General features: G+C 38.2%; 1 protein-coding gene and 1 long non-coding RNA gene across 3 annotated transcripts in view; one reads left to right on the top strand and one right to left on the bottom strand.

Annotated features, from left to right (window-relative positions):
* Positions 1-27,910, top strand: part of COL4A4 (collagen type IV alpha 4 chain) — a 68,116-nt gene that overhangs the window by 19,975 nt on the left and 20,231 nt on the right. The window contains exons 7-30 of one of the 2 annotated variants that reach the window (XM_062638910.1): positions 2,693-2,761; positions 2,989-3,024; positions 3,792-3,854; positions 4,335-4,370; positions 4,545-4,586; positions 5,558-5,638; positions 6,896-6,949; positions 7,863-7,922; positions 8,549-8,593; positions 9,760-9,813; positions 14,280-14,349; positions 15,754-15,858; positions 16,454-16,618; positions 17,173-17,265; positions 17,595-17,758; positions 18,929-19,001; positions 20,282-20,388; positions 20,839-21,022; positions 21,807-21,875; positions 22,972-23,076; positions 23,603-23,821; positions 24,713-24,874; positions 25,522-25,692; positions 27,346-27,489. In XM_062638910.1, the coding sequence (XP_062494894.1) occupies positions 2,693-2,761; positions 2,989-3,024; positions 3,792-3,854; positions 4,335-4,370; positions 4,545-4,586; positions 5,558-5,638; positions 6,896-6,949; positions 7,863-7,922; positions 8,549-8,593; positions 9,760-9,813; positions 14,280-14,349; positions 15,754-15,858; positions 16,454-16,618; positions 17,173-17,265; positions 17,595-17,758; positions 18,929-19,001; positions 20,282-20,388; positions 20,839-21,022; positions 21,807-21,875; positions 22,972-23,076; positions 23,603-23,821; positions 24,713-24,874; positions 25,522-25,692; positions 27,346-27,489 (2,371 nt within the window). The remainder of the gene's footprint in view (positions 1-2,692; positions 2,762-2,988; positions 3,025-3,791; positions 3,855-4,334; positions 4,371-4,544; positions 4,587-5,557; positions 5,639-6,895; positions 6,950-7,862; positions 7,923-8,548; positions 8,594-9,759; positions 9,814-14,279; positions 14,350-15,753; positions 15,859-16,453; positions 16,619-17,172; positions 17,266-17,594; positions 17,759-18,928; positions 19,002-20,281; positions 20,389-20,838; positions 21,023-21,806; positions 21,876-22,971; positions 23,077-23,602; positions 23,822-24,712; positions 24,875-25,521; positions 25,693-27,345; positions 27,490-27,910) is intronic. The other variant, XM_062638911.1, reaches the window with a different exon arrangement.
* LOC134174201 (uncharacterized) lies at positions 5-5,237 on the bottom strand. Its single transcript, XR_009968551.1, has 3 exons — positions 3,998-5,237; positions 2,041-2,095; positions 5-1,503 (listed from the first exon to the last, which is right to left on the bottom strand). It is a non-coding gene; the product is annotated as an uncharacterized LOC134174201 (long non-coding RNA).

Raw genomic sequence — 27,910 nt, 5'->3', positions numbered from 1 at the left:
TTTTTGGTGGTTGATCACACAAGTGTATTAGTAGATCTCTTCCCAAATCATTCTTTTACAGTTTCATGTGCTATTTTGTATATATACCTATTCATGACTGCTCTGTGCACACTTAATCTTGCCTGGGTCTTTATCTGTATACATAAAGGTCATTTCAGTTAAAACGTTTAAAATTAGCACTTTAATATTATTTACTTTTGCTGTTAAAATGGAAAGCATTTTAAAATTGTTTAAGTAGTGTGTTGGCAGTGCTCTTCTAATGAAGATAAACCACTGATTAATGTCAGTACGGGATATAAATCACTGTAGCTCCAAAGAGATTTTGCTGAACAGACCTAGTCCCTGGTCTTTGACTTCTTGTGAAAACAAGTTCTAGTTCTGAGTGATTAAGAGCTCATTAGTTGGTCTAAGAGCTTCTCTGAAATTTTCTAAGTAAAACAGTAAAAACAACTGCATTTTGCATGAAAAATAAAAAGTGTTTAGTCAAAGCCAAATAAGATGTTGCTTCAGCCATAGGGAATCAAAAAATGCGCACTGGGTGCCAAAGTGAAAAGATGTCATAAAAAATGTAGCAAATAGAAAAAAATAATGCATGAAATACACAACCTGATAAAATACCCTGAAACTCTTATTTGTTGCACCTCTGAAAGTAACCTATTAACCCTCCAAACAGAAAAATTACTTCTGTTCAAACTGTAATTTTACCTGTATTTTCTTACTTTTTACGGCTTTCAAAATAAGAGTTTTCCCTTTTATAATTAGCCAAATGACATAAAAGAAAAATAAGATGTGGGACAAATTATAGCATAAATCCTCTTAACTCCAGGAGCATGGTTTCTGGCAGGCCTAGAAAAGTATTTGCAGCCTACAAAAAATGGGAGACACAATAGGCATGTAGCCTTGGATATGCAGACTAGAATTCCAGTGCAAATTAATTTAGCTACCCAGAAAAACACAGACATAGTAAGCATATTTGTTTGTGTATGAGAATGCTATTCCAACCACTCTATGCAGATTGCCTGTTTTTAAATCAATTTGTTGCACCAAGTACCAACTTGACTGTATATTACAGCTAACATTTTTATGTTATTTATAATGTTGTCCTGTATAATTCTTTTTAACACTACATATTCTGCAGCTTCACTTGTAGAGTCTGCACATTTATCTCACCAATAAATTGGAAAAGGAAATAGTTTTATTTGTAAGCGCTTACCTAAGTCATGTAGAAGGTAAACTGAATCTAATAAAGATGTTGTCTTACACAACAGGTCACATGTAGAATAACCAAATACAACTTTTGATGTGTTTAATTTGTTCCCTAGCAGTTGTTGTTTGACCTGTAATCTGCATCTAGTCTACTGTAGTTATATCCAGCTTCAGACAGCTGTAACTTTTCTTTTTATTGAGTCATTACAGGTATAAGTACCTTTTCTGTTTCATTCTGACTTCAGGATTTGAGCAGCCAGTATCAGGAAACTAGCACACTTTTAAAGTGATTAAATTCTATGAAAAATAGTATTCCGTTTTATTAAAATTAATAAATAAATAATAATTATTGAAATAGTTAAGTGGTTACCTTAGGTAAATTATATCCCATACATTGGATTTCAAATGAGAAAACTTCAGAAGTAATATCTTAATATATCTGTTCCTCAGGTATGTACATATATATCATGCTCTCAACAGTCATTTGAGCATTACAGTTGAATACTGCAAAAGCTATCATTCTGCTAAGTCAGATTGAGGTTGTGAAGGTTAGTGAAGTTTTATAAAGGATTCCATAGCAAGCACCATGGGAACGTAGTTTTTAAATAAACAGGGCCTTTAGGCATCAGATTTTTATTTGTTTAATAGACTGTGAAACATAGTTCCTAATAGATGGAAATGTTGAAGATTATGCATGTAACACAGTCCATACTTTCATCGGCAGTCCATGTATTCATCTTTTTAACTATATGTAGAATCACATTAGATTCTTCTAAATCACAGCATGATCTTTTGGAGAAGGTAGAGCAGAGTGTTAATACTTAAAATACTTACTGAAAGAAAAGGTAGGCATATTAGGATGCTGGAGAAGGACACTTCATCAGGCAGTCTAGCGATAGGACAAGGAGTAATGGATTTAAACTTAGGGAAGTTCAGGTTAGATATAATGAAGAAGTTCTTTACTGTGTAAGGAAGAAGTTCTTTATTGTGAGGGTGGTGAGGCACTGGAACTGGTTGCCCAAAGAAGCTGTAAATACTCCATCCCTGGCAGTGTCCAAGGCCAGGTTGGACAGAGCCTTGGGTGACATGGTCTAATGCAAGGTGTCCCGATCCATGGCAGCCATCATGGAACTAGCTGACCTTAAGGTCCTTTCCAACCCAAACCATTCTATGATTCTATATACTTGATACTAAAAGCAAGATTTGTGAAGATGGTAGATTATTGAAGTACCTAAGAGCTAATCTAACAGAGCAGGAGTCCAGAAGCTGTGAGAAGCTGTTTTGGTCAGCTGTAAAGAAGACAGTTTTACTTTAAGGGTCTTGTGAGGTAAAAGAACTGCAAAATGGTCATGCATGACTAGTGGATTACCTAGTGATGTAGGGACACCAGAAAACATAACTTGAGAAATTATCGTTCAGTCTCCATAGAAATGTAGCATATCAGTAAGTGTGGATCATGTTTTAAAAGACTTTTTTTTCTTTAAAGGGGAATCCAGGGCAAAAAGGAGAAAAAGGAAATTCAGTGTATGTTTCACATTTTGGAAAAGGACCTCCAGTAAGTATATGATTGTGAAAAAAATCATATCTTGTAGGAAAGCTTTCGTAGCAAATGTAATTTTTCCATTACTCCTCATGCTTTAATAAAGCTTTGTGCAAAAAAGAAAGATTAAAAGCAAATGTACAACTGGAACAGATAGCTTGTTACCTTAATAGCTATAAAAAGTTAGAAAATACCCACAAAAAGCTTGTAATGATTAATTTGCAAAATGATTGCTGTTACAGGGAGATAGAGGTGATCCTGGACCCCCTGGCACGCCCGTAAGTACAGTCAGTGAGTTCTATAAATGCTTCTTGTATTAAAGATCTTTAAAATTTTCCTTCTTAGTACAATAACAAAATATTGGGGCTTCTTCCTGCCTGCCTTATATAGCAAAATTCCTGAATAAAGTCTAACAAACATGGAGCCCCTATAGTCTGCCCCCGTGACCAGTTCACACTGGCTTAAGCAGCAGAAACAGACAACAACCATCTGCATCGAGCAGTTGTTGCTCTGGTGCTCACAGTTTGCAAAATCTTTTCTCCATTACATTCAGAATGTGTAGAGAGGTGACACCTTCTTCAACAGTATCTGGAGGATCACCCAAGAACATGTAGCATACACTACCATATTTTGGCCATAAAAACATGTAAGAATAGAGAGTTTAATTTTGTTGCTGACTAACACTCTTAATGACTTTGGGTTCCTCTTCTTATGCTCTCTAAAAAATTATTCACTACTGAACTGTATCGAGTCCCCATACTGTAGCACAGTTACTCTAAAAGTATTCTTTCAATCAATTGATAACATATAACTGTGCATTGTCCGGTATCTGTACAGTACAATCCAGAAACTGGTGCTGAGCTCTAGTGACAGCGAGGTATACGAAGACAGTGACAGACATGGTATAAGCTTCAGACCGTGGGTGGAATGCAATGACTAGTAGACTGAGTCTAAGTGACACAGACATTTTGGAGGGATTACTTTTGTGGAGAAAAGGGTAAGCTCTTGGTATTTTCACAAACAGACTTTTTGCCATCTTTTGCAGGGACCTATAGGGTCGAGAGGTACACCGGGCCCATCTGGATACCCAGGCCAACTAGGCTTGCCTGTAAGATCACCACAGTTATATAGCCTTGCATTTTTAGGACATGCAGAAATTCTGATTACCAATTTTAGAACTTGCCTTAATGTGAATCAAAGCCTAGAAATAATTTCTGAGGCAGATGATAAAAAAATAGATTTTTGTCTTACCTTATGAGTTTGGAAGTTCAGGAATTGGAGCATATATTTTTCCTTCCCATGCCTGGGTGGACACATTTCATCTGGCAGTCTGTGGTCATGGAGGAATGCTGCTACTGCTTTCTCCTTATTCGCTTTCCCCAAGGGCACCTTGTGGGAGTCAGGAAGTGAAAAGTGGGAAGCCAGAGTTCAACCCTGCTGAAAGCAGTGAGCAGGTGAAGTAAATTGCGATTTCCTCATCCCAAGAGGAAATTCTGCCTCTAGGTGCTGCTGGCAAGAGTATGTGATTTTCAGACAAAGCTGTCTAAATCAGACATACTAACTTGTTTGTTTTCATTCTCTTTTAAAGGGTATTCCGGGTTACCCTGGTTTGCCAGGTGAACAGGTAGGCCATGATTTTCCTGACGTTGTTAGTAAAATAATAGATTAATTTATACAAATATTCAAAATGTCTCTTATGGTTGTTTGTTACTAAGTTTTTCAAATGAGTTATTTGATTAAATTCTAATATCAGCATTTTCTGGTTATCTTCAACCTGTGTACTTTTTCTGTCAATTAGGGAAATCCTGGTATTGGAGTGGACGGACAAAAGGGGGAGCCGGTAAGAAAACAAATATTATTAAATATATTATTGCTGTAGAATTAGAAGTATAATAGAGCCTTGCTGGGTTTCCTGGAACCGATTCATGTGCAGCTGTGTGCTCCCACTAATCATGTTAGGATGGAAGGAGAAGTAAAGTAAGTTACTGAATCAATTAATTCCATGCAGAAGTGGTTCCTTCAGTGAGCTGCATCAATCAAGGGTCTTCTGGAGGTTTTGAAAAGCAACAATCAATATGTTAGTTAGCATTTATATAGCAATTACCTTCTGTACAGACACTGCCTAAATAATCAGAACACAACAGTACCCTCCAGTAACAGTGGCTGTACCAGACCAGTCACTGAATCTCATCTCTTGCTATGTCCAGCAACAGATGCTAAGGAAAGGGTTAAGAAAAAGAGAAGCACATAGTAATGCGCACAGTAATAGTTCCTCTCCCAATTTCCGCCTATTAGCGTACTCAGGACTTACAGAACTAATGAGGAATATTTGATTTTTCTTCTATGAATTTGTCCAGTGACAACTTGGAATTTATGCAAGTTTCTAACATGCACAACTTCCCATAGCAAATCAATAATTTCATTTTTGCATTCACAAAGCCTTGTGCTGAACGGCTTCAGGCGGGAACATGAAGACTGTGTGGACACAAGAGATTTGCCAATCCTGTAACTATCTCCACAGCAGACTCAGGCCATGAGTACAGAGTTCTCATGTATCTCTTTAGCCATAATGTTATTTTTAATAGCTGAAGAGAATAGGAGGGGATTAGGATTGCCAGACTTGCTCATCTGGGAAGACAGTAAAAAGCCTTACAAATGGCAATACAAACCTTTTATCTACAGTTATTAGTACAAGAACTTGTTCAATAAGTATAGACATGTGTAATGCTGTAGTACATTAGGAAGACATGCTGAGTCTCACTGAAACATATGGAACAAAATGTCTCTCTGCTGTTCCTTTGACTTCCACAGGGTGACATTGGACTTCCTGGGCCACCTGGGTCACCACTGTTAGTTGGACCTCCTGGAACTCAGCTCTTCAAAGGAGAAAAGGTGTTGTCTTCATATTTAACTGTGCTCAACTTGGCAAGTACAATGCTGTGATGTCATTTTTGCAAGGACTGTATAATACAAATCTTTCTGTAAGAAACCATCAGCTTCAGCAGAAATCAGTCCTGTTGTTCAGCACCCTTCCTACAGGCTTTCAGGAAGGAGAGCCCATGTGTACTTTAGCTCATGTCCTTGAGGGAAGACTGTCTTGATGCAGAAAGGAGCTACTGCCCTTGCACTGGTTTCCTTCACTTTCTGTCATTAGCAAATCATATTTCAGGCATCTCAGGTAAAGTTAGTTACTCTACTATTGAATCTCTTCTGTGGCCCTTCACTAACACGTATTTTGCAGTTCTTTGGCAATTATTCTCTTTGAGATTTCTCCACTGTAATGTTTTGAACTATCAACTCTAACTCTTCTAGGCTGCTTTCTTAATATGAAAATTAATTGTGATTTTTTTGTCTAATGCATGTTTCTGTTATTTACTGTAATACTTCAATATCACTCCTACGGTAGCCACAACTGTGTACCTTAAAACATTATAATGTTCCTTTAAAAAGAAGAAGAGTTACAAAAACTGCATTATGGAGCCCTATATTGAAGTCTCTTTGTCCTCAAGTCTGATTTGCTCGAATACACAAATTTAAAGGTGAATTTGGCATTTCCAGCCCTTACAGCTTCAACTCAGGGAACTGAAAAATTTAAGATACTGGATTTTAGGCTTAGATTATGCAAATTATTGCTATGCACAGGTGTATGAGGAAGAGGAAAAGGACCAAAAGAATTTATGTAAACTCTTCATATTACTGCCAAGTGTGATATATGCTGCTGTGCAACACATGACGTGATCATGACTATGTAGCCACCTATGCATCCCATTCAGATTCGGGCAGTGCACAAAAATGTAGATTTATGAATGTGAATACTTGCATCAAACTAAATAGAGCAGCAAACAAAACAGAACTACTGTCATATACGCTTGCAGGAACAAAGCCCCCCCAAAGGTCCTTGCAAATGAAAAGATACATCTATCTCTCTCCGCAATCATTATTCTGGTTTGACAGAGTTAACAGAAATGAAGATCAGTACATAATTATTCTTTATGTTCTTATGTCTAGTACACCTAGAGGAAGATGCCCGGTGCTTAAGAAAATACTTTTTTAACATTTGTAATTCAGAATAGGACTTAAAAAAAGTTAGACAGCACATAGGAATGTCCTGCAAATTAATATACACAAAAACTTTCCTTGTATACATAGGGCCAAAAAGGACTACCTGGGGTAACAGGACACAGAGGACCACGTGGACCAAAGGTAAGTAATGTGATTTTTTTATTTTTCTCATGGTGCTGGCAAAGTTCTTTTAAAGCTCAAGGTGATAGAAGAAATAACAGCATTTGCACTGTGAAATTTAATCACCACCTAAATCAGTGTGAAAGCAAAAAAATTTCAAAACCCTTTCAAGAACCTTTGAGTCTGTTTTAAAGGTACCTAGTGAATGTTGCCTGGTAGCAAAAGGTCAGTGGCGTTTCCAGTTGGGCTGTTGAGACATAACAGACTGGGACTGTGAAGAAGATAAAAGTGCAGATTGTTTTTTATCAGGAAAAATAGAGAAGATCTGTGTGTTCTTAATGGAGCATGATGTATGTTTCCCTAAGTATGTTAGGGAAGGACTTTCACTTCAGATTATGGAAGTGCACAGGCATGAAACTACCAGGTCTCAGAAAAACAGAAGATAATTTGCGATTAAAGAATTAATCTAATTTATGTTAAAAAATATTTAGCTTTGTAGGCAGAAGAAATTGGAAGTCTGAATGTCACATTCTGAGTTCTAAGCCTAGAACTTTTTCAGAAATTTATCTTCCATCGTAAAACGACCACTGTTACTTAGCACTGGAAAAACAGACAAAACCAATCTTTTTATATCAGATTTACTTTGGAAAAGATGGACCTTATATGCATGGTCCATTGCTAGCTGTCCATGCAGATAATAGCATAATTTTTAGTTATAAGCAGGAGCTTAGAAATTGATGCATCCCAAAAGATGCCCAGAGCTTTGCTACATAGGCCTGATAGAGGTGCTTTATGAAGTAAGCCCCAGTGACTGTGCCAGCAAGTGCAACAAGATTCATTAACCTAGTACATATATGATTTAGCATACACAAAGACTAAAATTTCTGCAAACTTCACCAAACATCTTATTGAAAAAGTATTTTGAATGCTTCAGGGTATACTTGGGAGAGGAGAAAAGGGTGAAAAAGGCATTCCTGGATTCCCTGGATTGCGGGTAAGGAAGTTGTGGAATAAATTACTTCAAAAATTCACTATAATTAGGTTCATAATATATTTGGAAATTTAAGTTTACATTTCTAAGAAAGATTTTAAGTACCTTTTAAACTAATTTGTCATACTTTCTTCATAGAATATTTAGGAGTTTTGCCCTGGGACTCACCCTGTCCCATACTTAAACATAAGGTCATACAGACTTTCTGTTCTTGGAAAGAAAGTAAATCACTGAGGTTATCCTCTAAATATTTAGAACTGCACTAAGCTTCTCTGCTTATTGTACTAACACAGTAATTTTATGTATTCCATGAGTGTTGATGTCAGTTTTTTATAGCAGCTTGTGCTTGATTTGTATAACACTGCTCATATGGAACAATGTGTCCAGTACTGCACTGGGTGCAATATGATAATAAATTAGGTGAAGACCTGTCTGTTTTATTTTGGTCTATAGTTCAAATTCGTACTCACCTCTCATATAAAGTATTTGCAAAAAACTTTGCAAAATTTTTGGAAAAATATCCTAAGTAATGATTTTCTAAGGAACACTAACTGCTCAGCAATTCTGAATAGGTGTAATTCTGAATAAGCTTTTACTGTTTTAGCTTGCTTTCTGCTTGCTTTTATCAGGGTGATCCTGGTTCTTATGGACCTGCAGGTTCTCCTGGAATGAAGGTAAGAGCCCATGAAGTATAAGCATCTCCCTAAGCAGTAGGATCAGTGAGATTTGGGTTTTTTGTAGATTTGTGCAGATTTGGAATTTCTGCATACCTGACAGCTCACACTGCATTCCTTCCTTTCTCTCCTGCTACCTGTGATCACTGAATTTGTATGAAGTCTTTGTCTTTGAATTACTGCTACTCTCTGAAATTTGGCTGAAATTGGCTAATGGGATCTGAAGTTGGAAGCAGGAGGAAAAGCCATTGGGACATGCATACAGCATGATATAATATGCAGCATGTTAACTTTGTTTGCCATGGTGACATTGTTTGTGTAATTTTGTGTTATATGCATGTTTTTATTTTTATGGCTCAAAAAATTCCAGGTTTGCTGTTAAGTCTGCTAAATTTTAAGTTAGCAGCTTAAAACATCTTACTGGAATAAAGAACAACAGGTGTAGGTCCATAGATCTTCATCTTGCCCTTTTTCCTAGCTCCTCTCCTCAGCTCATTTTCAAATCTAGTTAAGGTAGTGATCGTGCTATTCATAAATCAAATTAATGTACAGATATTTGCATCTAGACTTGTGTTCCAGGTGACTTTTATCTGCAAAATTATTTTTACTTTGGTTTTGTTTGGGTTTTTTTTCTTCTTTTTTTAACAACTGTCTACTTAGCTTGAATACTCGGTGGATGAGCATATTAGTAGATTGTAAAAGGAGAGGAGCTGATGTGCAGCTGCTTTTCATGCAATAATAGTGTAAGAGGGTCGTTCAGCAGATAGCAAAACTATTTCAGCTGTATTAAGCAGTCTATAAGAATCTGCTGGTATGTATTCCAGCTAGTTCTGTGCCCCAGCTACACTGAATCCACTGACCGTTGTCTAAATAACCAATACATGTTGTGGGTTTTTGTTGGTTGTTTTTTGGTTGTTTTTTTTTGTTTTTTTTTTGTATTTTGGGGGAGGGGGAGGGGAAGAGGGTGTTGGTTGATTTTTGGGTTTGTTTTTTTACCAGAAGAGAATCTGTAAAACATACCATCTCTGGTACAAATCCATTTTCTGAAACAAAGTGTGGATGCTATTATAAGATGCCAGTATTATATGATTGCCTTACAGGGTTTTGTTCAATTAATTATATATCTTAACAGATTACTCAAATGATATTTCTGTGGTCCTTTCCAGGGGGAAATAGGATTTGCTGGGTTTCCTGGACAACCTGGCTACCCAGGCATACAGGTGAAAAAAAAACAAAAACCCAACACATGCACACATGCACGTGTGCACACACACACCGCTATATAAATGCTAATGACTTCTCCCAAATGAGCCTGCTTATCAGACCATTTCCTTCCATGCAGCAATAATTAAATTTAAGATTTACTGTTTTCATGATAGTCATAATTACTCAACACTGAGGTAGTAAATAATGTAAGTAAACATTCCTGCTTGGTGCATATGAGAGTGGGAATTCGATTTTGTGTACCATAGGGGTTGGTTAATCCCAATTGCTAATAGCTTCCTTTAACTATACCAGTATAGCTATCAAATCCATAAATTGTAACACTCTGCAAGTTATTCATGGTTGAGCTGTGTTCCCCAGAGATATGGTAGTCAAAGGAACCTCCTATTTAGATAACAGTACAATCCTATGAACTTTGGTATATCAACTAGTATGACTAGTTAGCACCTAATGAGGTGGCAAAATTTGATTCACATTTGTTTGCATATGTTCAACCTGTTCACATAAATAGTTTCTCCAAGATGCTTACCAGAATGAAAATTGGACTCCTTCAACACCTGCTTTGTTTAAACATTTCCTACTTTTGCTCACTTAGATGACACCAGTCGCCTTTTATTTTATAATTCATGATGCTTTCCATTAGAGATTAGGAGCGTGTCATAACTGGGGATCTAAGCAGTGAAAGAGGGAAGTATTTATCTGAAAAGTGCAGAAGAGATGTTTAATAAAATTTCAGAAGACCCAGGTGCCAGTCTAGTGACATTTCAGGATATAAGTTTATGGAAGCCTCTTCTGCAGGCTGCAGAACTGATGATCATACTGTTATTCTGACTACTGGAGCATATTGTAATTCTGACTAACAACTAAAACTTGAATGATGGGAACTATTATATTTACTATGGGATCTACAATGCTAAAGCACATTCAGACTGAAAATAACCAGTTTTGGATCCTACTCTCATTCCTTTGGAATGAGCAAAGGAGCAGTGAGTCTAGCCAGGGGGAAGGCCTAGGGAATCCCTGGGATAGGGTCCAAGTGGTCAGCAGTATATAAGCAAGAGGAGAAGTGAAATGCTGCAGCGACGAAGGTGAGTGGCAGGATCATCAGTACAGACTGCAAAGTTGAAAAAGCTCATTGTGAAAGTTACTACCACAGTACAGAGGACAAAACCACCACTGCAGAAATTGTGACACTAATGAACTTGGCTCTAAATATTCTGAAATACAAAAGTCAAGAAGTGTTTATTTCCCTCTGAAATAGTCTTTATGGAAACCTGTGTATGAAATAGTAACTTTTCTTAAAGCACAATTACTTACACCTGTGAAATGAAAGAAATGACACTTGGTCGATGAGAAAATGAACATGAGCCAGCAGTGTGTGCTTGCAGCCCAGAAAGCCAACTGTATCCTGGGCTGCATCAAAAGGACCGTGACCAGCAGGTCGAAGGAGGTGATCCTGCCCCTCTACTCTGCTCTTGTGAGACCTCACCTAGAGTATTGCGTACAGTTCTGGTGTCCTCAACATAAAAAGGAAACAAGTCCAGAGGAGGGCCACGAGGATGATCAGGGGACTGAAGCACCTCCTGTATGAAGATAGGCTGAGAAAGTTGGGGCTGTTCAGCCTGGAGAAGAGAAGGCTGCGTGGAGACCTCATGGCAGCCTTCCAGTGCCTGAAGGGGACCTATAGGGATGCTGGGGAGAGACTCTTCATTAGGGACTGTCTTGATAGGACAAGGGGTAACGGGTTCAAACTTAAACAGGGGAAGTTTAGATTGGATATAAGGAGGAAATTCTTTCCCGTTAGTCTGATGAGGCACTGGAATGTGCTGCCCAGGGAGGTTGTGAATGCTCCATCCCTGGCAATGTTCAAGACCAGGTTGACGAGGCCTTGGGTGAGATGTTTAGTGTGAGGTTTCCCTGCCCATGGCAGGGGGGTTGGAACTTTATGATCTTGCGATCCTTTCCAACCCTAACTATTGTATGATTCTAAGCTCTGTTATAAATTGAAGGTTAAAATTGAAACACACTTCATAGTCTGTGATGACAAAGGGAGGTAACCTGTGGCTAGTGCAGACTTGCCCTAAGCAGTATATTGTTAAAGATGCAGCTGAAAGCAAACAAATAAAAAGCAATAAACAAGTTTTAAGGAAGCAGGTTTACAAATGAGAAATGACAAGCACATGGAGTAAATAAGTAATGACAAGCACATGGAGTAAATAAGTAAAAGTACAATAAAAACATTTGTTTTAGTCACAAGTGTACTTGTTTCAAAGTCGGAACTGGGGAGGATGGGGAGCAGAAATTGCCCATGGATGTTCATTTTTCTCCCATTATCAGTTTCACAACAATGTGGGATCATTCAGATACTAATTGGAAACATTTCATGTCTTGTTCAAACACAAAAATCATTACAGTCCATTACTCCCCAAAAGTACAATAAAACCTTGTGTTTTGTTGTTAAAAAATACTCACCCTGATGTGCATATTGTTTTAGTTGGAGGGATCTATAGCAAACTTGAGCAATACATTTCATAGACAGAACAATGTATTCTTCAATCTCTGTTGATTAGTCCCCACACTGAGTACCCATCTAGTAGCACTAAAAACAGTAAACAAAAAAATAATTAATATATATATTATACAAGGTAAAAGTTTAAATCCCTGCAGTAATGATTCAGAAAGATGAAATTACAATTTCTAACACATGGAGCAAAAGAAAATGAATCAAGTATAGACACGACTTTAAAAGAATCAGGTTAAGTCATATAGATACATCAGATCTGATTGCACAGATGCTGTAGTTTTGCTTTGGAAACAATGGGATAAATCTGATTGTTCCTGAAAAGTGCATCTCTACCTAGACTGCATCAACTGTTCATCTGGCCTAACCAGGTGTTGCTTATGATCTGCTAAAAATGACATAAACTGGAGGAACAAGAATATAATTAAAAACCCTCCTGAGAATAGCCCATCCTCACATAGATTTTCTGAAACAAATGTGTTCAAAGAGAATCTAAGGTGCATTAATATTTAAGAGAAAAAGAATCAGGGCAAAACCAGTTGCATTCAAAGTAGACTCACCTTTAAAAAAAATTAACTGCTGCTTAAAGCAAAGAATGGACTTCAAGGAATTGCTGGCATACCTTTTGATCCATAAGTCTGGAGGATGTTGGCCATACTGAGTTCATCTTGAACATGAGCAGCGACATGTCCTCACTGCAAAGGCAGCTAATGATATTCTGGGCTGTATTAGCAAAAGTATTGCCAGCAGGCAAGGGGAGGTGATACTTGTCCTCTATTCAGCACTGGTCTCCATCCTTATATATATTCTAAAGCTGTCTGGACTTAGTCCTGGGCAACCAGCTCTAGGTGGTCTTGCTTGAGGAGGGGAGGTTGGACAAGATGACCTCCAGAGGTGCTCTCTGACCTCAACCGTTCTGTGATAAATAATAAAAAACAAAATGCTTTCTTCAGACAAAATACAAGGGGGGGTAAGAATCCTGCTGAAATCACCCTGAGACCATTTGTGTCTGTTCCTAATGGAATGAGTCTCATTAAAATAATGAATGGTCTTTACAGGCAGTGCAAAATGTTCTTCACCATTTACATTACATAAAGCTATAGAAATTTACAGAGCAAATACAATGTTTAATAATTAATATCAGTAAAACCGATAAGTTTTGCAGCCCCAATTCTCCTTGTCTGTGTTTGTCTGTGTCCTAAAAGGCCCTGAACACCAGTCCCAGGAATGCAACCTCACTACGCAGTTCCCACATTCACATTCTTGTTTTTTCAGTTCCCATTTGCTGCAAAGAGCAGGGTGGATTCCTAATCTACAAAGCAAAAAGTCTAATATAATTTGCCACATAAAAGAATTCCTTAAAGTCCACTTCACTTGCAATTCTAAGTATCAAAATCCAAGCTAATTTAGAAATCCTCCAAGCAGAAGTGATTTTCCCTGCCATTAGTATGCATTTTTATGTTTCCTGATGCAGACGTATTAAACTTCTAAGAGCTTTAAGTGTCTCTTACCATCAGTAATATCTGTCAGACTGTAAAACCTCTTATCTTAATGCTTATCTGTCATCATAGAAATAATTTCCAAATCCTTGATTAGAATTTTAAGGTAAATAATTACAGCCTGATTGTTAAATCATAATGTCTCAATAATAGGGGTACTGATTTATTGTAATAGATTCATCTTTACAATAAACGAAGAAAATCAAATACAGCAGTCAAGTTCTGAAGAGTCAGATATATGCAATATTACTGGTTAGCCATTGGTATCTTGAAAGATAACTATTTAAAATCATTTTACCTGGTTTTAAATGCTATAAAATGTCAAAATTGAGCTCCCAGGTGATATATATCACATGCTCCACCATTACTGAAATTTTCAGCTACATGTTAGCATATTACATATTTATATCTATCAGTAAAACTCCTTGTTGGACTTTTACAGGGGGATCCAGGAGAAAAAGGCCCCCCAGGTCCTCCTGGAACTGTTGAAACTCCGCTGCTTCCTATAAAAGGTTGTAGTTAGTTTTAATTAGTCTTTCTGCAGTATAAAATGGCTAGGACCTATTTTGCTAAAGTGTTTGAAAGTGATCACTGGGGATTCAGGGAGCAAGATCCTAAAATGTTATCTTCCTAGTAGTCATATTCTATGTCTGTTTCTCACTGATCTTACTGGAACTATGTTAAGCATACAAGTTTCAGATTAAATGTTTGCTGAAAGATCTTTATGCATGCAGTCACAGCTAGGTCTTCAGGACTATCCGCAGTTATCAGATCTAAGCATATTTAAGAAGAAGCTATGAAAAGTATGAAAAACTGGCATTCCCATTGTAGTTTAGAATTCCAATTTTCGAATTGCCAAGGCACACAGATTTTAGATTGCAGTTCAACTTTCTGTTGCTTAGGAGGGGTAAAATCCTGGAACTAGTACTCTCAACCGAATCACCTGTCAGTCTTATTACCTTCCAACCTAAATCTCACGTTGCGTTTTTATGTCCCAGGTCCCTTTATTCCCACCTTTATAACCTAATTGGTAAAAGATGTTTGGAAGTTCTGATTTCGTAGCAGTAGGCAGTGGGAAACAGCCACGCCTGCTGCCTAAAAGGGAGCACTTTGAGAACCTGTACTGTAAAAGCATTTTAACAGAAACCTTATCATAAATTATATTTCTAGTGAAGCAAATACTGATTGTGAACACAACCTCAGTTCAGCAGAACTTCCCCATTATACAAAGGCCTCATCCAAAAATCAATCTGTTTTCCATCGATTTCTGTGGATTTCCAGCCCATGAAACAAACCCCATGCTTAATATTTCAAGTAACATTTAACTATGTGTGTTGTGTGTGAGTGGACACATTGTTCAGAAAAAGAGGCCTTTAGCACAATTGTTTGAGAACAGAACTGCTACCAATATTTTGTTTTTCCAAGTTAATGGAGCTCTTTATATCTGATTAGGGTTTTCTTTGTCAAGATGTAATTAAAATTTTTAAATATATTCCTTATATCAATTTTGAAAATACACTTTTTAAAATCTGGATGATTTCAACTGGGATGATCCTGAAATGACCTCTCTGTGTGCACTGCAGAACATGAGATGCACTTTAAATGCTGTATGTAGTTGTTTTGTGAAAATACTTCTCTTGGCATTCTGAAATATGTAGCACAAAGATGCTACTGCAGAGTGATGAAGAGTTAAAACCATGCCAACAAAATGGACAGGAATCCGCAGAAAAATAACCAAATCCTCCCATCTTAAAATTTAATTGTTACACATTTTTTAAATATTCCATAAAGACAAAAGTTACTGTACTTTACTTTTGTGTGGTTCCCGAGTTATAATTTTGTTTGTGGTTTTATTTAGATTTTAGCTGACAATTGCATAAGATGTTCAGTTCACATGTTTTTATAATTCCATGTAGGTCCACAAGGAGATCCTGGATTTCCGGGTCCTGCTGGTGAGACAGGGTCAGCTGGACCAATTGGGCCTGCAGGCCTGCTGGGAAGACCAGGAGATGATGGAACAAGTAAGAGAAGTAGAAGATAAAATGAGAACTATATACCAGTAGTAGAGAAAGCAACTAAAAGCAGCCAAGAAGAAACTGTTCTTTGTTCTTGCTTGATGTAAATCACCAACAGTAAGGATTTGAGCTCTACAGAGTTCAAGAAAAATTTTAGCTCACCATTTAGCGGCCAAAAAAGAATAAAATATTCCAAACAGAACATGAGGAATTACTAGAAAAGGAAAAGAAGATAAAGCAAGATGCTGCCATGAACTGTAAATCCATGGCATGCCTGTATCTGGACTGCTGTGCTAAGAAATTCTATTCTTCATCTCAAAAAGATACAAAGGAAGGTGATGACAATGACTTTGCTCTGTATAAGGAGCTAGTCTGGAAAAGAGATAATGGAGAGAAGAAAAATCATTTGAAAGTCTAAAGCAGGAGCCTTTTTTCCTGGGAAAAAAAAACTAAAGATTTACATTTGTCTTTTTTTTTTTTTTTTAATATATAGAAACTATTCTTCATGACAGTTCTGAACAGCCTATCATGTCTTCCTTAATATCTTGTGGTAATAGTTAACATGAAACTGTATGGGCCATATAACAGAATTGTTTTATAGGTCTGCCTGGCCTGCCAGGAGTAAGTGGAGCAGCAGGACCTCAAGGTTTTCAAGGTGACCCTGGTCCTCCTGGAACAGGTGAATCAATCCCAGGAAGATCTGGATTTCCTGGACCACCAGGCCTACCAGGACAGCCAGGAAGACAAGGCTTACCTGGACCACCCAGTATGTTCAACAGCAATTTATATGGGAAGAATATCATTCTGCATATCAATGGATTCATTGATTTTGTTGGTCTCACAAAAAACATAAAAGTGAAATTTTGACAGACACATCAAACTTAACATGTGATATAAAAATGTTTTTCCTATTAGTTTTTGATCAGTGAGATTTCTAGATTTTCAAAGTTTTGTGCATGATTCAAACCCACAAAGTAACATACATATAATAAATCCCTAAAAATATATCACCTGAAGTTAAAATCACAGCAAACTGTGGAGGAACCCCAAATCAGCTTCCTTTAGTAAAGACAGGAGTCACAAAGTTCTGAAGTAGAAAGGGGAAGAGCTAGTGGCAATGAAAAAACAGGACATTAACATCAGCTCTAGCCAGACTGACTCTTGTAGTATGATCTATAAGCAGTGATTTGTAAAGCATTTCATAAGATACTCTACCTTTTCACATGAGGATAACAGGACAAGGAAGAGGAGAACACATGGCCTAAGCTGTGGAAACAGTCAACCTGAGTTATACTAGCTTTACAATTTATTTTTTCAAAGGTGTGATCTGTACTGACAGAGGGATCCCTGGAGAACCTGGAATAAAAGGTCAGATGGGACTTCCAGGAAGAAAAGGGGAAAAAGGAGAAAAGGGTAAGTATGCCTGGAGAGCAACAATTTGAGAACTTTGCCAGGTGTATCAGACCTGAATTTGCAAGAAGTCTATGTTAACTTGGAGGATAAGGCCCATCAAAGTGTAGAATTAAACGGCCTGTTGGCACTGGGGCGTCTAAGTCAGTAGAGTCATGTCAGCACAGCAACTAATCAGCACTGTAAAAAAAAAGTGATGTGCTTCATTCCTTTGAAGACCATAATGAGAAAACAGTGGTCTGTGCACTACTCACACAAAATAAAAGCTCAGTATTATTTTTTGTGCATTAATTGTGCAACTGTTTCCATGTAATTTTGATATTTTTATGCAGGAAATCAAGGCCTCTGCGCTTGTAGTGCTGGTCCTCCTGGTCCACGTGGAATGCAAGGACTTCCAGGTACTCAAGGAAGGAAAGGACATATGGGATACCCTGGAAGAGATGGAGAAAAGGGTGACCCAGGCCTATCTGGTGCAATGGGGTCACCAGGACTCCCTGTGAGTAGTTTTTGTGAGCTTCAGTAAATGAGTAACATAGAGTTACCACTTACACAGAAGGCATTTAAGCAGAGTGGTGGAGAAACTGCCCTGGAAAACTATCTGAAAGTTTTATCTATTTTTGTTTATTATAGGCATGCTGAAAGATGCATTTTATTAGCTTCCATCTGATTTCCCTTGCAGGAGTAAGCAGAATCCCATGGGACAGAATCCCATGCTGCGTTTGTGGGGTGGTGAGGAGGCTTAGGAAAGCTGTGAATGGGCATCTTGTTTTGTTTTGACTTGTTTCTCTTTTAGTTTTGAATACCCATTGTTTTTCATGAAAACACAGAAGATGCACAGATTGCTCCAATGAAGATGATTTTTCAGTTATTTCAAAGGAAAGCATTTCCAGCAAAACCTAATCAAGGCAAAAAATTGCATGCCAGCAGGTCAAGATGGATTTTATGTCAGTATCCACTGGGGGGTGTACAGAGTCTGAAGAAAAAGGAACCCTTTTTCAAGCATTTCAAGTCATTTTTTAGTTCCCTTTCTTAGAAAATTAATGGAAAAGCTTAGTTTATTTGGTATGTTTATTTTAAGAGGCAAAGCATATACAATTATGATAGGTAAATAGCACTCTGCTTGGAGAACTCAGAGCACAAATTAGCATAAACATCTAGAAAAGAACTTCTTTTCCCCTCTAAACTTGTCAAGTCATAGATTCTGCTATGAAATTTTCTACTGGCAGCTCTGCAGGCTTTCTCTCAGCAAAAAAAGGACAGCCTCATCTGGCAGCCACCAGGTTCCAGAGACTACCTTCTGTGTAGCCTCGGAGGATTGTGTGATGAGGTCTGCAGTGGGAAGAGTTTATGAATCATTTGTAACTTTATATGCTTGCATTTAAAGCCACAGCTGTATATGGCCATGGACACAATTATTCTAGCATTACAGTTTCTTATAGTTGTGCATTTGGTAGAGTCAGGCTGAAAAGGCCAGAGACCATTACACACCTCTTTACAGATGTCAAAAGAGGTAAGCATTTCTTTCCGGCATCCTATATTTGGTATTGGTCTGGTTGTGGGCAAATAATGCATGAATAAGAGATAGATCTCAATTTTTCCTCTCAATTCCCACATTGATTCCTTGCTGGAGATAACTGGCAATTTTACGTTTTTTGTCAATTGTAAGGGGCCACCTGGTTCTGCTGGACAACATGGTGAAAAAGGAGAGAAAGGTGATCCAGGAAGAGTTAGAATAAAAGGTAAACACACGTTTCATCATTAGCTTTTTGGTTTCCTATACACTGCCCGAGCAATAGTGTGGGAAAACCATATTCATCTACTCTAATAAAGTCATTAGTTTAGTAAGTTACTGAAGCCTAGAAGTCATGTATATCTAAACTGCTTTCTTGGTACCATCTTGTTCATTTTCTTCTTGCTAAACACAAGATCAACAGAGTGTTATGTGCTTTTTACTGTATGTCTGAGCTGTAAAACAGTTTTAACAGCTTGTTATTAATGCTAACAAATGACTTTACATGTCACATGATTGATAACCAGGGTCTTTCAGAGGTTTGTATAGCAAAGACTAAGCAGAATACAGTTATTGTGAAAGCAAAAGAAATATTGTACAGCAGCCACCTCTTGAAGTGCCATATGCCAGTAAACCTAACTGTTATCTCAACTAAAACCACCAACACCCTCCTTGGGAAAAACTCAAAGTCTCAATGGCTATCCAGATTCCTGTTCCTAATTCTAAAAATTGCCCTTGATCAGGCATTGAAGAGAAACAATAGGCCACCAGTTCCACAACTGAAATTCTTACAATTAAAACAGATCAAAACCTCTCCACAGTTATGGTTATGATTTGCAAAAGCAAAAAAACCAGAGAACAACAAAGTACAACAATCCAATGGCAAAGCTTAGTTAGAAATGCTAAGCTAATTATTCAGACAAAAGATTGTCCATCTTATTGTTTGTGAAAAATTAGCTTAGCTCTGGATGCCTGTGTTTGTTTACAGATGTTGGACCAGGGCAAAACATTTGCTGTTTATTTGCAAAGCATTTCTTGACACAGCAAAATGAATTTTTGGGTTAGAATATTTTTATTGTCCTTTATGCAAAAATTACATTTTCATAAATATCAGTGCAAGAGAAATCTGGGGGTAAATAAAACTAAAAACCAGAACAACCCTTGTGAGAATATTGATTCAAATATTCTGCATCATATGGCATCGCAATACCTTAATTTCAGTGAAATTAAGAACAAAACTGAGTGATTTGAATAACAAAATATTTTCACTCTGTATATAGCATGAACAAAAGCCACATTCTTTTGATGCCTGTAAACAAGTCTTTACAGACAGACCTGTTGTTCCACAAAGTGTCTGACTATGTACTGCCTTCCTGAGAACTGGAAATTATCATACTGATGTGATGATGGTTACTCATTTACCTGAGCAAAATTACCTCTCCCCCTCCCCGCTAAACTTACTACAATTATTACACCATTTTTTCTGTTTTTTTTTTTAAATTTTTTAAGGAGCAAAGGGTGAAAGAGGTCCTGCTGGGGTTCCAGGATTTCCAGGTCAAAGAGGTAATGATGGCCGAGATGGGGAACTAGGATTGCCTGGGGAAAAAGGAGCTGAGGTACGTTTGCCTTTCTCAGATTTTTTTTTTTTTCATTTCAGTTAACATATTATCTTATGAAAAGGCCAGCTACTTAATGAAAAGTACCATTTTAGTCCAAATTCCTAACACATTAATTACTTCTATCATTATATGTTAGCCTAGACCAAAACCCATAGTTTTTATCAGTTGAAAATTTCCTTGGAAGTATTACTGTTTATTTTGATATTCCTGAATGTAATTTTTGCATACTCTGTGCCTATATTATGGGATCAGGAAGACCTAAAAAACCACAAAACTCTACCTTTTGTTCCTATTGCCTCTGAATATTTAAAACTACTGCTATCATCCATGTCACTTAATTGTGGAAGAGTGGTTTCTCTAAATAATTGTCTAACATGGCTTTTGATAATCAAAGAGAGGAAAGAAATTAGGTCTTGTTATTTCTTATCAACAATTTCTTTCTTTAAGGGTGATTCTGGAGTACCACTGCCAGGTGATAAAGGATTCCCTGGGGTCCCAGGCCTTCCTGGGGTAAAAGGACAAATGGGATTGCCTGGTTTTGGGTTTCCTGGCCCTCCAGGAATCAGAGGCAGCCGTGGAGACTTTGGTGATACTGGTAATATTGGGCCACCTGGTCCAAAGGGCCAGAAAGGTAATTTGAATGTTTACATTAAGAACAAAATAACAAAACACGTTTGGTAGCATCCATTACAGTTTCATATGTATTCTATACAGTGTTACTCACTTATAGTGAAAAATCAATTTTGGCAAGCTCAGTGGTCATGTGAATTATGGCCACTGAAAGGTATAATATTGTCAGCATTTAGCAACAGACACTAGCGAGACTATGAATTGCTAGAAGCCTTAAACCTGCAAAGTGCCACTTGGAGTGCACACTGTCAGAGGAATTATTTTCTGGAGTGAACAGTATTCCTGAGTGTAAGGATTTGCAAGGCAATGTTTTTTTGCTGAAGGAGCAGGAAAATACAGCTGACACTTCAGGCTTGGTCTGTTTGGTTTTGTTTTCTTTAAATCCCTACCAAAATTAGAAATAAAAAGAAATCTATACTGATAGCAATACAAATGAACCAGAAACATACATAGAATTGAGATGAAAATATTATTTCTTTCTTGCAACAGAGTCTATCATGAAGACAAATTTCTGCAACAAGTAAAAAAAAAAAAATCTTCATCTTAACAGAACACAGCTGTATTTGAATCATTACCAATATTCTATACAAAATAAGTGTAAAAAATATATTTTAAGATACTCCATCAAACCTTAAGTAACGTGCAAATAGCAATGTGCATAAAAGTCCCTTCTCTTTGCCTTTGCACATCTAGTTGGTTACTTCCACAGAACTATTACAGTAAATGTTAAGACTCCATTTATTCTAAAACCAAGTATATCACTTTCTTTCTCCCTCTTGCTTCAGGTGAGACTGCCTACATTACATTACCTTACCCTGGAAATCCAGGTCCCCCAGGTTTTAAAGGCGTTCAAGGTATGTTTACAGATAGAATTTTGGGGTTTAACTAAAATAGAGCTTTTAATTGCTAATTTAAAAAGAAGCTATCCTAGAAAGATACACTGTTCTAGTTTTTCAACAGGTATATACCTCAAAATGTAAAACTGCAAATACACAGGAATATATTCATCTAATAGACACATGGGCCAGATGGCTGCAGCTTGCGTGATCAAAAGGTGTGCAGGCTGCCTCCACAGAAATGATTAAATGACGGTCACTTGAAACTCTGTCCTGCCTCAATTAAAATGCATGAGACAGTTGGTAAAATATGCAGATGGCTGAGTCAGATAAGACCTAGAATATGTACATCTGGACACCAGGGGAAGAAAAAGTGTGCAAGGCAAAGATATGCTGCAAGTCTGTAACTTCTAAAACTCTGCTGCTTAGGGCAAGTTGCAATTGAGCCCTGAAATCTGAATACTTACTACCAGTACTTCAACTTGTTCAGCTTAATTTAAAGTCAAAGAACTCATCCAGGAACTGGCAAAATGTTGCTTGTGATCACCTCCAAAACATTTGAAATACTCCGGAAAATCCTCATCAGAATAAATGGAGTCTGATACTGGATTTTCAAGATGCTTAATATGGTATTACACAGTTCTTTGACATCAGTATTGTGGGTGGTAGCCAAAATTTATACAGACATGAAAGAACAGGGATTAGCATACTGAGCTCATTTGCACCATTCCAGAAGCAGCATGTAGCACAGAAGAATGTAAGATTTGGAGTTGACATCTGCCATTCACTCGATGACACTCATTAATGTCAATAGGTTAATATTGTTTATGTCCTGTAACATTAAAATGTTATAGGAGACATGTTTTTTTCTAATTTACTCTGGTGACTTGCAGGCTGAGGTTTATAGATTAGGAAACAAGTCCATTTAGAAAAACAGCAAACATGCATTTGGTTGTGACTTGTGTGGCTGCTCTTGCCCAAAATATTAGAAGCAGATGAAATCCACTTGTCTTCAAAAGTACATGAATTTGCATGGGATAAAATGCAATATTTTTCCTTAGGTCACACATTTTAGAGCTCTGTCAGTTTTTACATATTTTCTTTCTGTTTCCAGGACCAAAGGGTTTAAAAGGACTCCCCGGTCATCCAGGACCAAACGGCTTTGATGGGCAAAAAGGCCATCGAGGCAGGCCAGGAGCAGGAATCCCTGGGCCAGAAGGTAAATTGTGTTTTCTCAATCCAGGAGACTGCTGGTCAAGCTGTAATGCGTAAATGCTGGATAAGGTAGCTAACATAATAGAAAGGATCAGGGAAGAGCATTTCATGAAAGCTAATGGAAAAGAAATCCTTACCAGCTTCCCTTTCCTTCCTGCAGCATTGCAGGTGCTGCAACAAACTTAAATTTCAGTGTCCAGAGAGGAACTATTCTCAGAAAACTGAAAACAAGTAGTATCATTTTAACAAACAGATTGAACTAAACAAGAGTGAGAGCACACAAGATAGATGCTGCCCCCAAGGAAACCACTGCCACTTCCCATAAGAATAATTACCTCCTTCAACTCTCATGTGTCATTAGCTGTAAATGAGAAACCTGAAACTTAATGTATGTTATTTTTTGATGCAAAGTCATAATCCTGGTTAAATTATAATATTCCTCAGTTTTTTTGGGAAACAAACAAACAAACAAACAAACCACAAACAAAACTGAATTATGCGTTATTTGAATTTAAAAATTGTATCAACAGGCTTTCGAGGCAAAGTTGGTGATCCTGGTGATGAAGGTGAAAGAGGATCTACAGTTGATGGTAAAAATGGCCCTGCAGGTCCACGTGGCGTAGATGGTCAGAAAGGTGTTGCAGGTGATGTCACATATGGTCCTCCAGGAATCCCAGGCAACAGGGGACTGCCAGGACCCCCTGGTGCACAAGGAGCAAGGGGTGATCCAGGCATTCCTGGGCCTCAAGGTATGAGCCAGTTTTTATAAAGCGTTTCCATGTGTCCAAAGAGGAAAATCTGTGCAAATTTGGTCCTGATTCAGATAAAACTTTCTCTTTTACCTGGATCCATAATGGTGACTGTGAATGGTATGCCCTATTTTTCATTTACATTTTTACAGTTAAGGTTGACCAGCCACTAAGGAGATTTGCACTGCAGGAAAGGGAAGATGCTTTTACCCAGTCTGTGGAGTAACACTGCAGCTTCCTATTCTTGCTGCTGTTACTTGCTGCCTGGCAGCCATCTGTGTTTAGGGCCTCCTGCTATACCATACAGACAATCCCTACATCAGACTTTACTTAAATCTGAAAAGACTGGCAAAAGGCAGTTGAACACTCAGGGAGAGAGAGGTTAATTTCTTTGCCCAGAGTTATTCAATGTAAACCTCAATATCTTGTGCACTACACTGGTCTTGCTACAGATGTCTCCATGGTGCCACTTCCCTCTTCATAGTGGATACTATTGATTCCTTTTATAGGTCTTCCTCTTCCCCAGCCCAAAGCAGACACACACCCTCCTCTGCACAGCAAATACCTATAGAACTGACCCCAGTGCTGTGCAGCTCATGCAGGCTAGTGAGCTCCTTCCATTACGCACTTACACATCAGAAACTTGCTTATTGATCCATAAAGTCATCCTCACCTAGGGACGAGGGTTGAATTTTTATTTAGCTTAAAGGAAGAAGCTCTCCACAGTGGCCAGTTCTAAATTGCAGAAGAGCATCAATTTTCACAAGCTGTGCAAAAATAGAGGATAAGTGAGATATTGCAATAACTGAACATGTAAGTTTAAAAATAACAATTAGGAATTCTGATGGATGGTAGTGGAAGTAAATATTTTACAATGTTTTTTGTTTCCAGGACAGCCTGGTGTCCCAGGATTTACAGGTGCCAAAGGTTTTAGAGGACCAGAAGGTGATATAGGAGCACCAGGCTGTCCAGGCTTCCCTGGTCCACCATGTGACACAGGCTTACCAGGGCCACCAGGACTTGTAGGTGTCATGGGCCTGCCAGGACCTCAAGGTACACAACATCCATAAGGTTGTCTCACTGCTCTAAGCTCTGCACATCTTTTCTAGCAGATTTAATCGCATGATTTTTGTGGCTGACATGACAAATATGTCCATGGGAGCTGCTCATTAGTAGGGGTGTACATTAATGTTTTACACATTTGTTTAAACTCAGGGAATGTACAGTGTGCATATCAGACATTTCCCAACTTCACTTCCCTTTTTTGCACTGTTCCTTAACTGGCCAAATCACAGTGTGTTCAGTTAAGTAACAAATGGAAGAGTTATCAATTTTCTGTTGTCCTGAGTAACTTAACTGAGCTCTTGTCATTACTGTAATACTTTTATCTTCCTTATTCTTAAATTAAAAAGATTTTTAGGGAGAGCTAGGGGACATATACACCAAAAGTATTTACAAATTAGTAAGGATTTTTCACAGGGAGCTTCTACTCATGTCTCTCATTAAAGAAATACAAGAAAAACATTTCAGGTTAAAAATCTGGGCAGACCCAGTACTCCAGTAGTAAAGTTTCCAAGTTATTTTGCTGTGTTTGTTGATATTCAAATTTATACCAAAAGCTATCACTTTACATTTTTTAGATACAATTGGTGAACCCTTGCCTTGCATTTATATACATTGGTTAAATCTCTTGTTCTTAGGCTTACCAGGCTTTAAAGGTCAAAGGGGGGACAGGGGCCTAGCTGGGCCACCTGGAATCAAAGGTCTCAAAGGCTCTCCTGGCTCACAAGGTCCCCCAGGTCCTCCAGGCTCTCGAGGACTTCCAGGACTTCCAGGCAATAAAGGACCACCTGGTTTCCCAGGAAAAGCAGGTATGTTAAACATCCTGCAAAGCACTTTGTCTATAACTTCTGTTGTAGGGGGAACTATTTCTACTGCTGTTAAAGCTAGGAAATATTTTGCACCCTCCTCTCTTTCCAGCTTCAAGAATAAGACCCTGCAGCAGGGTAGAGGCAATAACAATAGCATCCTCTGTTCTTTCTCTTACAATAAAAACAAAGGAAATAGTTTGATGCATCTTGGTGCATCCTGGTGCTTTAGTTGTTTTACAGCCAGTCACAACTGGTGTTCCTCAGGGCCTGGTTCCGTTTAATGTCTTTATCAATGACAAGGGAATCAAGTGCACCCTATGTTTGCAGATGACTTGGTGAAGAAGAGTGTTGATCTGCTTGAGAGTAGGAAGGCTCTACAGAGGGATCTGGACGGCTGAATTCATGGGACAGGGCTAATTGTACAAGGTTCAAGAAGGCTCAGTGCTGGGTCTTGCACTTGGGTCACAAAACCCCATGCAACACCACTGGCTTGGACAAGAGCGGCTGGAAAGCTACCTGGTGAAAAAGGACCTGAGGGTGTTGGTTGATGACTGGTTGAACATGAGCCAGCTTGTGCCTAGGTGGCGAAGAAGGCTAACGGCATCCTGGCTAGTATCAGAAATAGTGTGACCAGCAGGACTAGGGAAGTGATCATCCCCCTATACTCAGCCCTGGTGAGGCTACACCTCAAATACTGTGTTCAGTTCTGGGCCCCTCACTACAAGAAAGATAGTGAGTTGCTGGAGCATGTCTAAAGAAGGGCAATGAAGCTGGTGAAGGGTCTAGAGCAGAAGTCTTAGGAGGAGCAGCTGAGGGAACTGATGTTGCCTAGTTTGGAGGAAAGACCTTTTATTGCTGTCTACAACTACCTGAAAGGAGGCTGTAGCAAGGTGTCTGTTGGTCTTTTCTCCCAAGCACCAAGCTGTAGGACAAGAGGAAACAGCCTCAAGTTGTGCCAGGGGAGTTTAGATTGTATATTAGGAAAAATTTCTTCACTGAAAGGGTTGTCAAGCATTGAACCAGGCTGCTCAGGGAAGTGGTGTAGTCACCATCTCTGGAGGCATTTAAAATATGTGTAGATGTGGCACTGGTTTAGTGGTGGAGTTGGCAGTGCTAGGTTAATGGTTGGAATCAATGATCTTAAAGGTCTTTTCCAACCTAAATGACTGATTCTATGAGTAAGTGGAGAAATAGCTTCACATTATGTGTAATACTTAAAAAAAAATGTGAGCTTAGTCCCAAATCATCACTGGCTAATGTGCAAGATTTCTGAATAACTATAGCAAAATCCTGTTTTTGTCTGTCATCTGGACATAGAAGTCATGATTACCTGTAGCCATATGCAAAATCTGGTGGTGTCTTAGACTATGCACTGTACTTAAGATGTTGGGAATAACTGCTTTAGTAGTAAATGTAGCCTAAACCTCCAAGGGGGAGGTAGCAGGGAGGGAGAAGATGCTTGGTTCAAGTCAACCTGGATTTCAAGACAACTTTGATCTTGGAATGAAGCCATGCTCCATTGGTTCTCTAGCTTTGCTGATTTCCTAAGGAGCCGTTCTAAACTCCCTGCCTTTTGCTTTATACTCTTCCTTAGAATATGACAGGAACAGCATAGCATGCTGAATATGTAAATAAAGCATTTAATATTACCAGGAAGCAAAGGGATTCAAGGACCCCAAGGATTCCCAGGACTCCCAGGAACACAAGGCCCAATGGGGATCTCTGGTGTTAAAGGAGAAGAAGGAGAAATGGGTCCACCTGGGCCTAGTGGAGAATGTGGGGATATGGGAATAAAAGGTTTGTAAAAATCCACTTCATTCTCTAGTTACGTTACTGCTATGTTTGGTTTCGTTCCTAGTGTGTTAGGAATGTGTTTACTTTTTCTTCTTGCTGTAAAGATATATTCGCTTCTATTTTCAGAGATACTAAATATTAAATCCTGTTAATCTCACAAATGCATAATGAAATATAATGAAAGAAAAATAAATTTCACTGAGATCAATAGGTTCATTTAACACTAAATTAAACAGAGTTAATCACCTATTCAAATAAACCTTGAGATTTGTCCTGCACACATCTGAAACTTTAGATTTTTTTCTAGTTTTCTATCATATTGTTTGTGTTCTTTAAAATCTGTAAATATTAATGTAGGAAAGACAATAACCATCTCCAAGGTGCAATCACAGACAGTACACTGTGAAATGGACAATACAATTGC

The sequence above is a fragment of the Pezoporus occidentalis genome, unplaced genomic scaffold (assembly GCF_034315485.1).
Source record: "Pezoporus occidentalis ecotype Australia unplaced genomic scaffold, CSIRO_AGI_Poc_V1 ctg59, whole genome shotgun sequence".
Lineage (NCBI taxonomy): Eukaryota > Metazoa > Chordata > Aves > Psittaciformes > Psittacidae > Pezoporus > Pezoporus occidentalis.
Note: the sequence above shows the minus strand (reverse complement) of the source record. Positions and strands in the feature narration are given on the sequence as shown.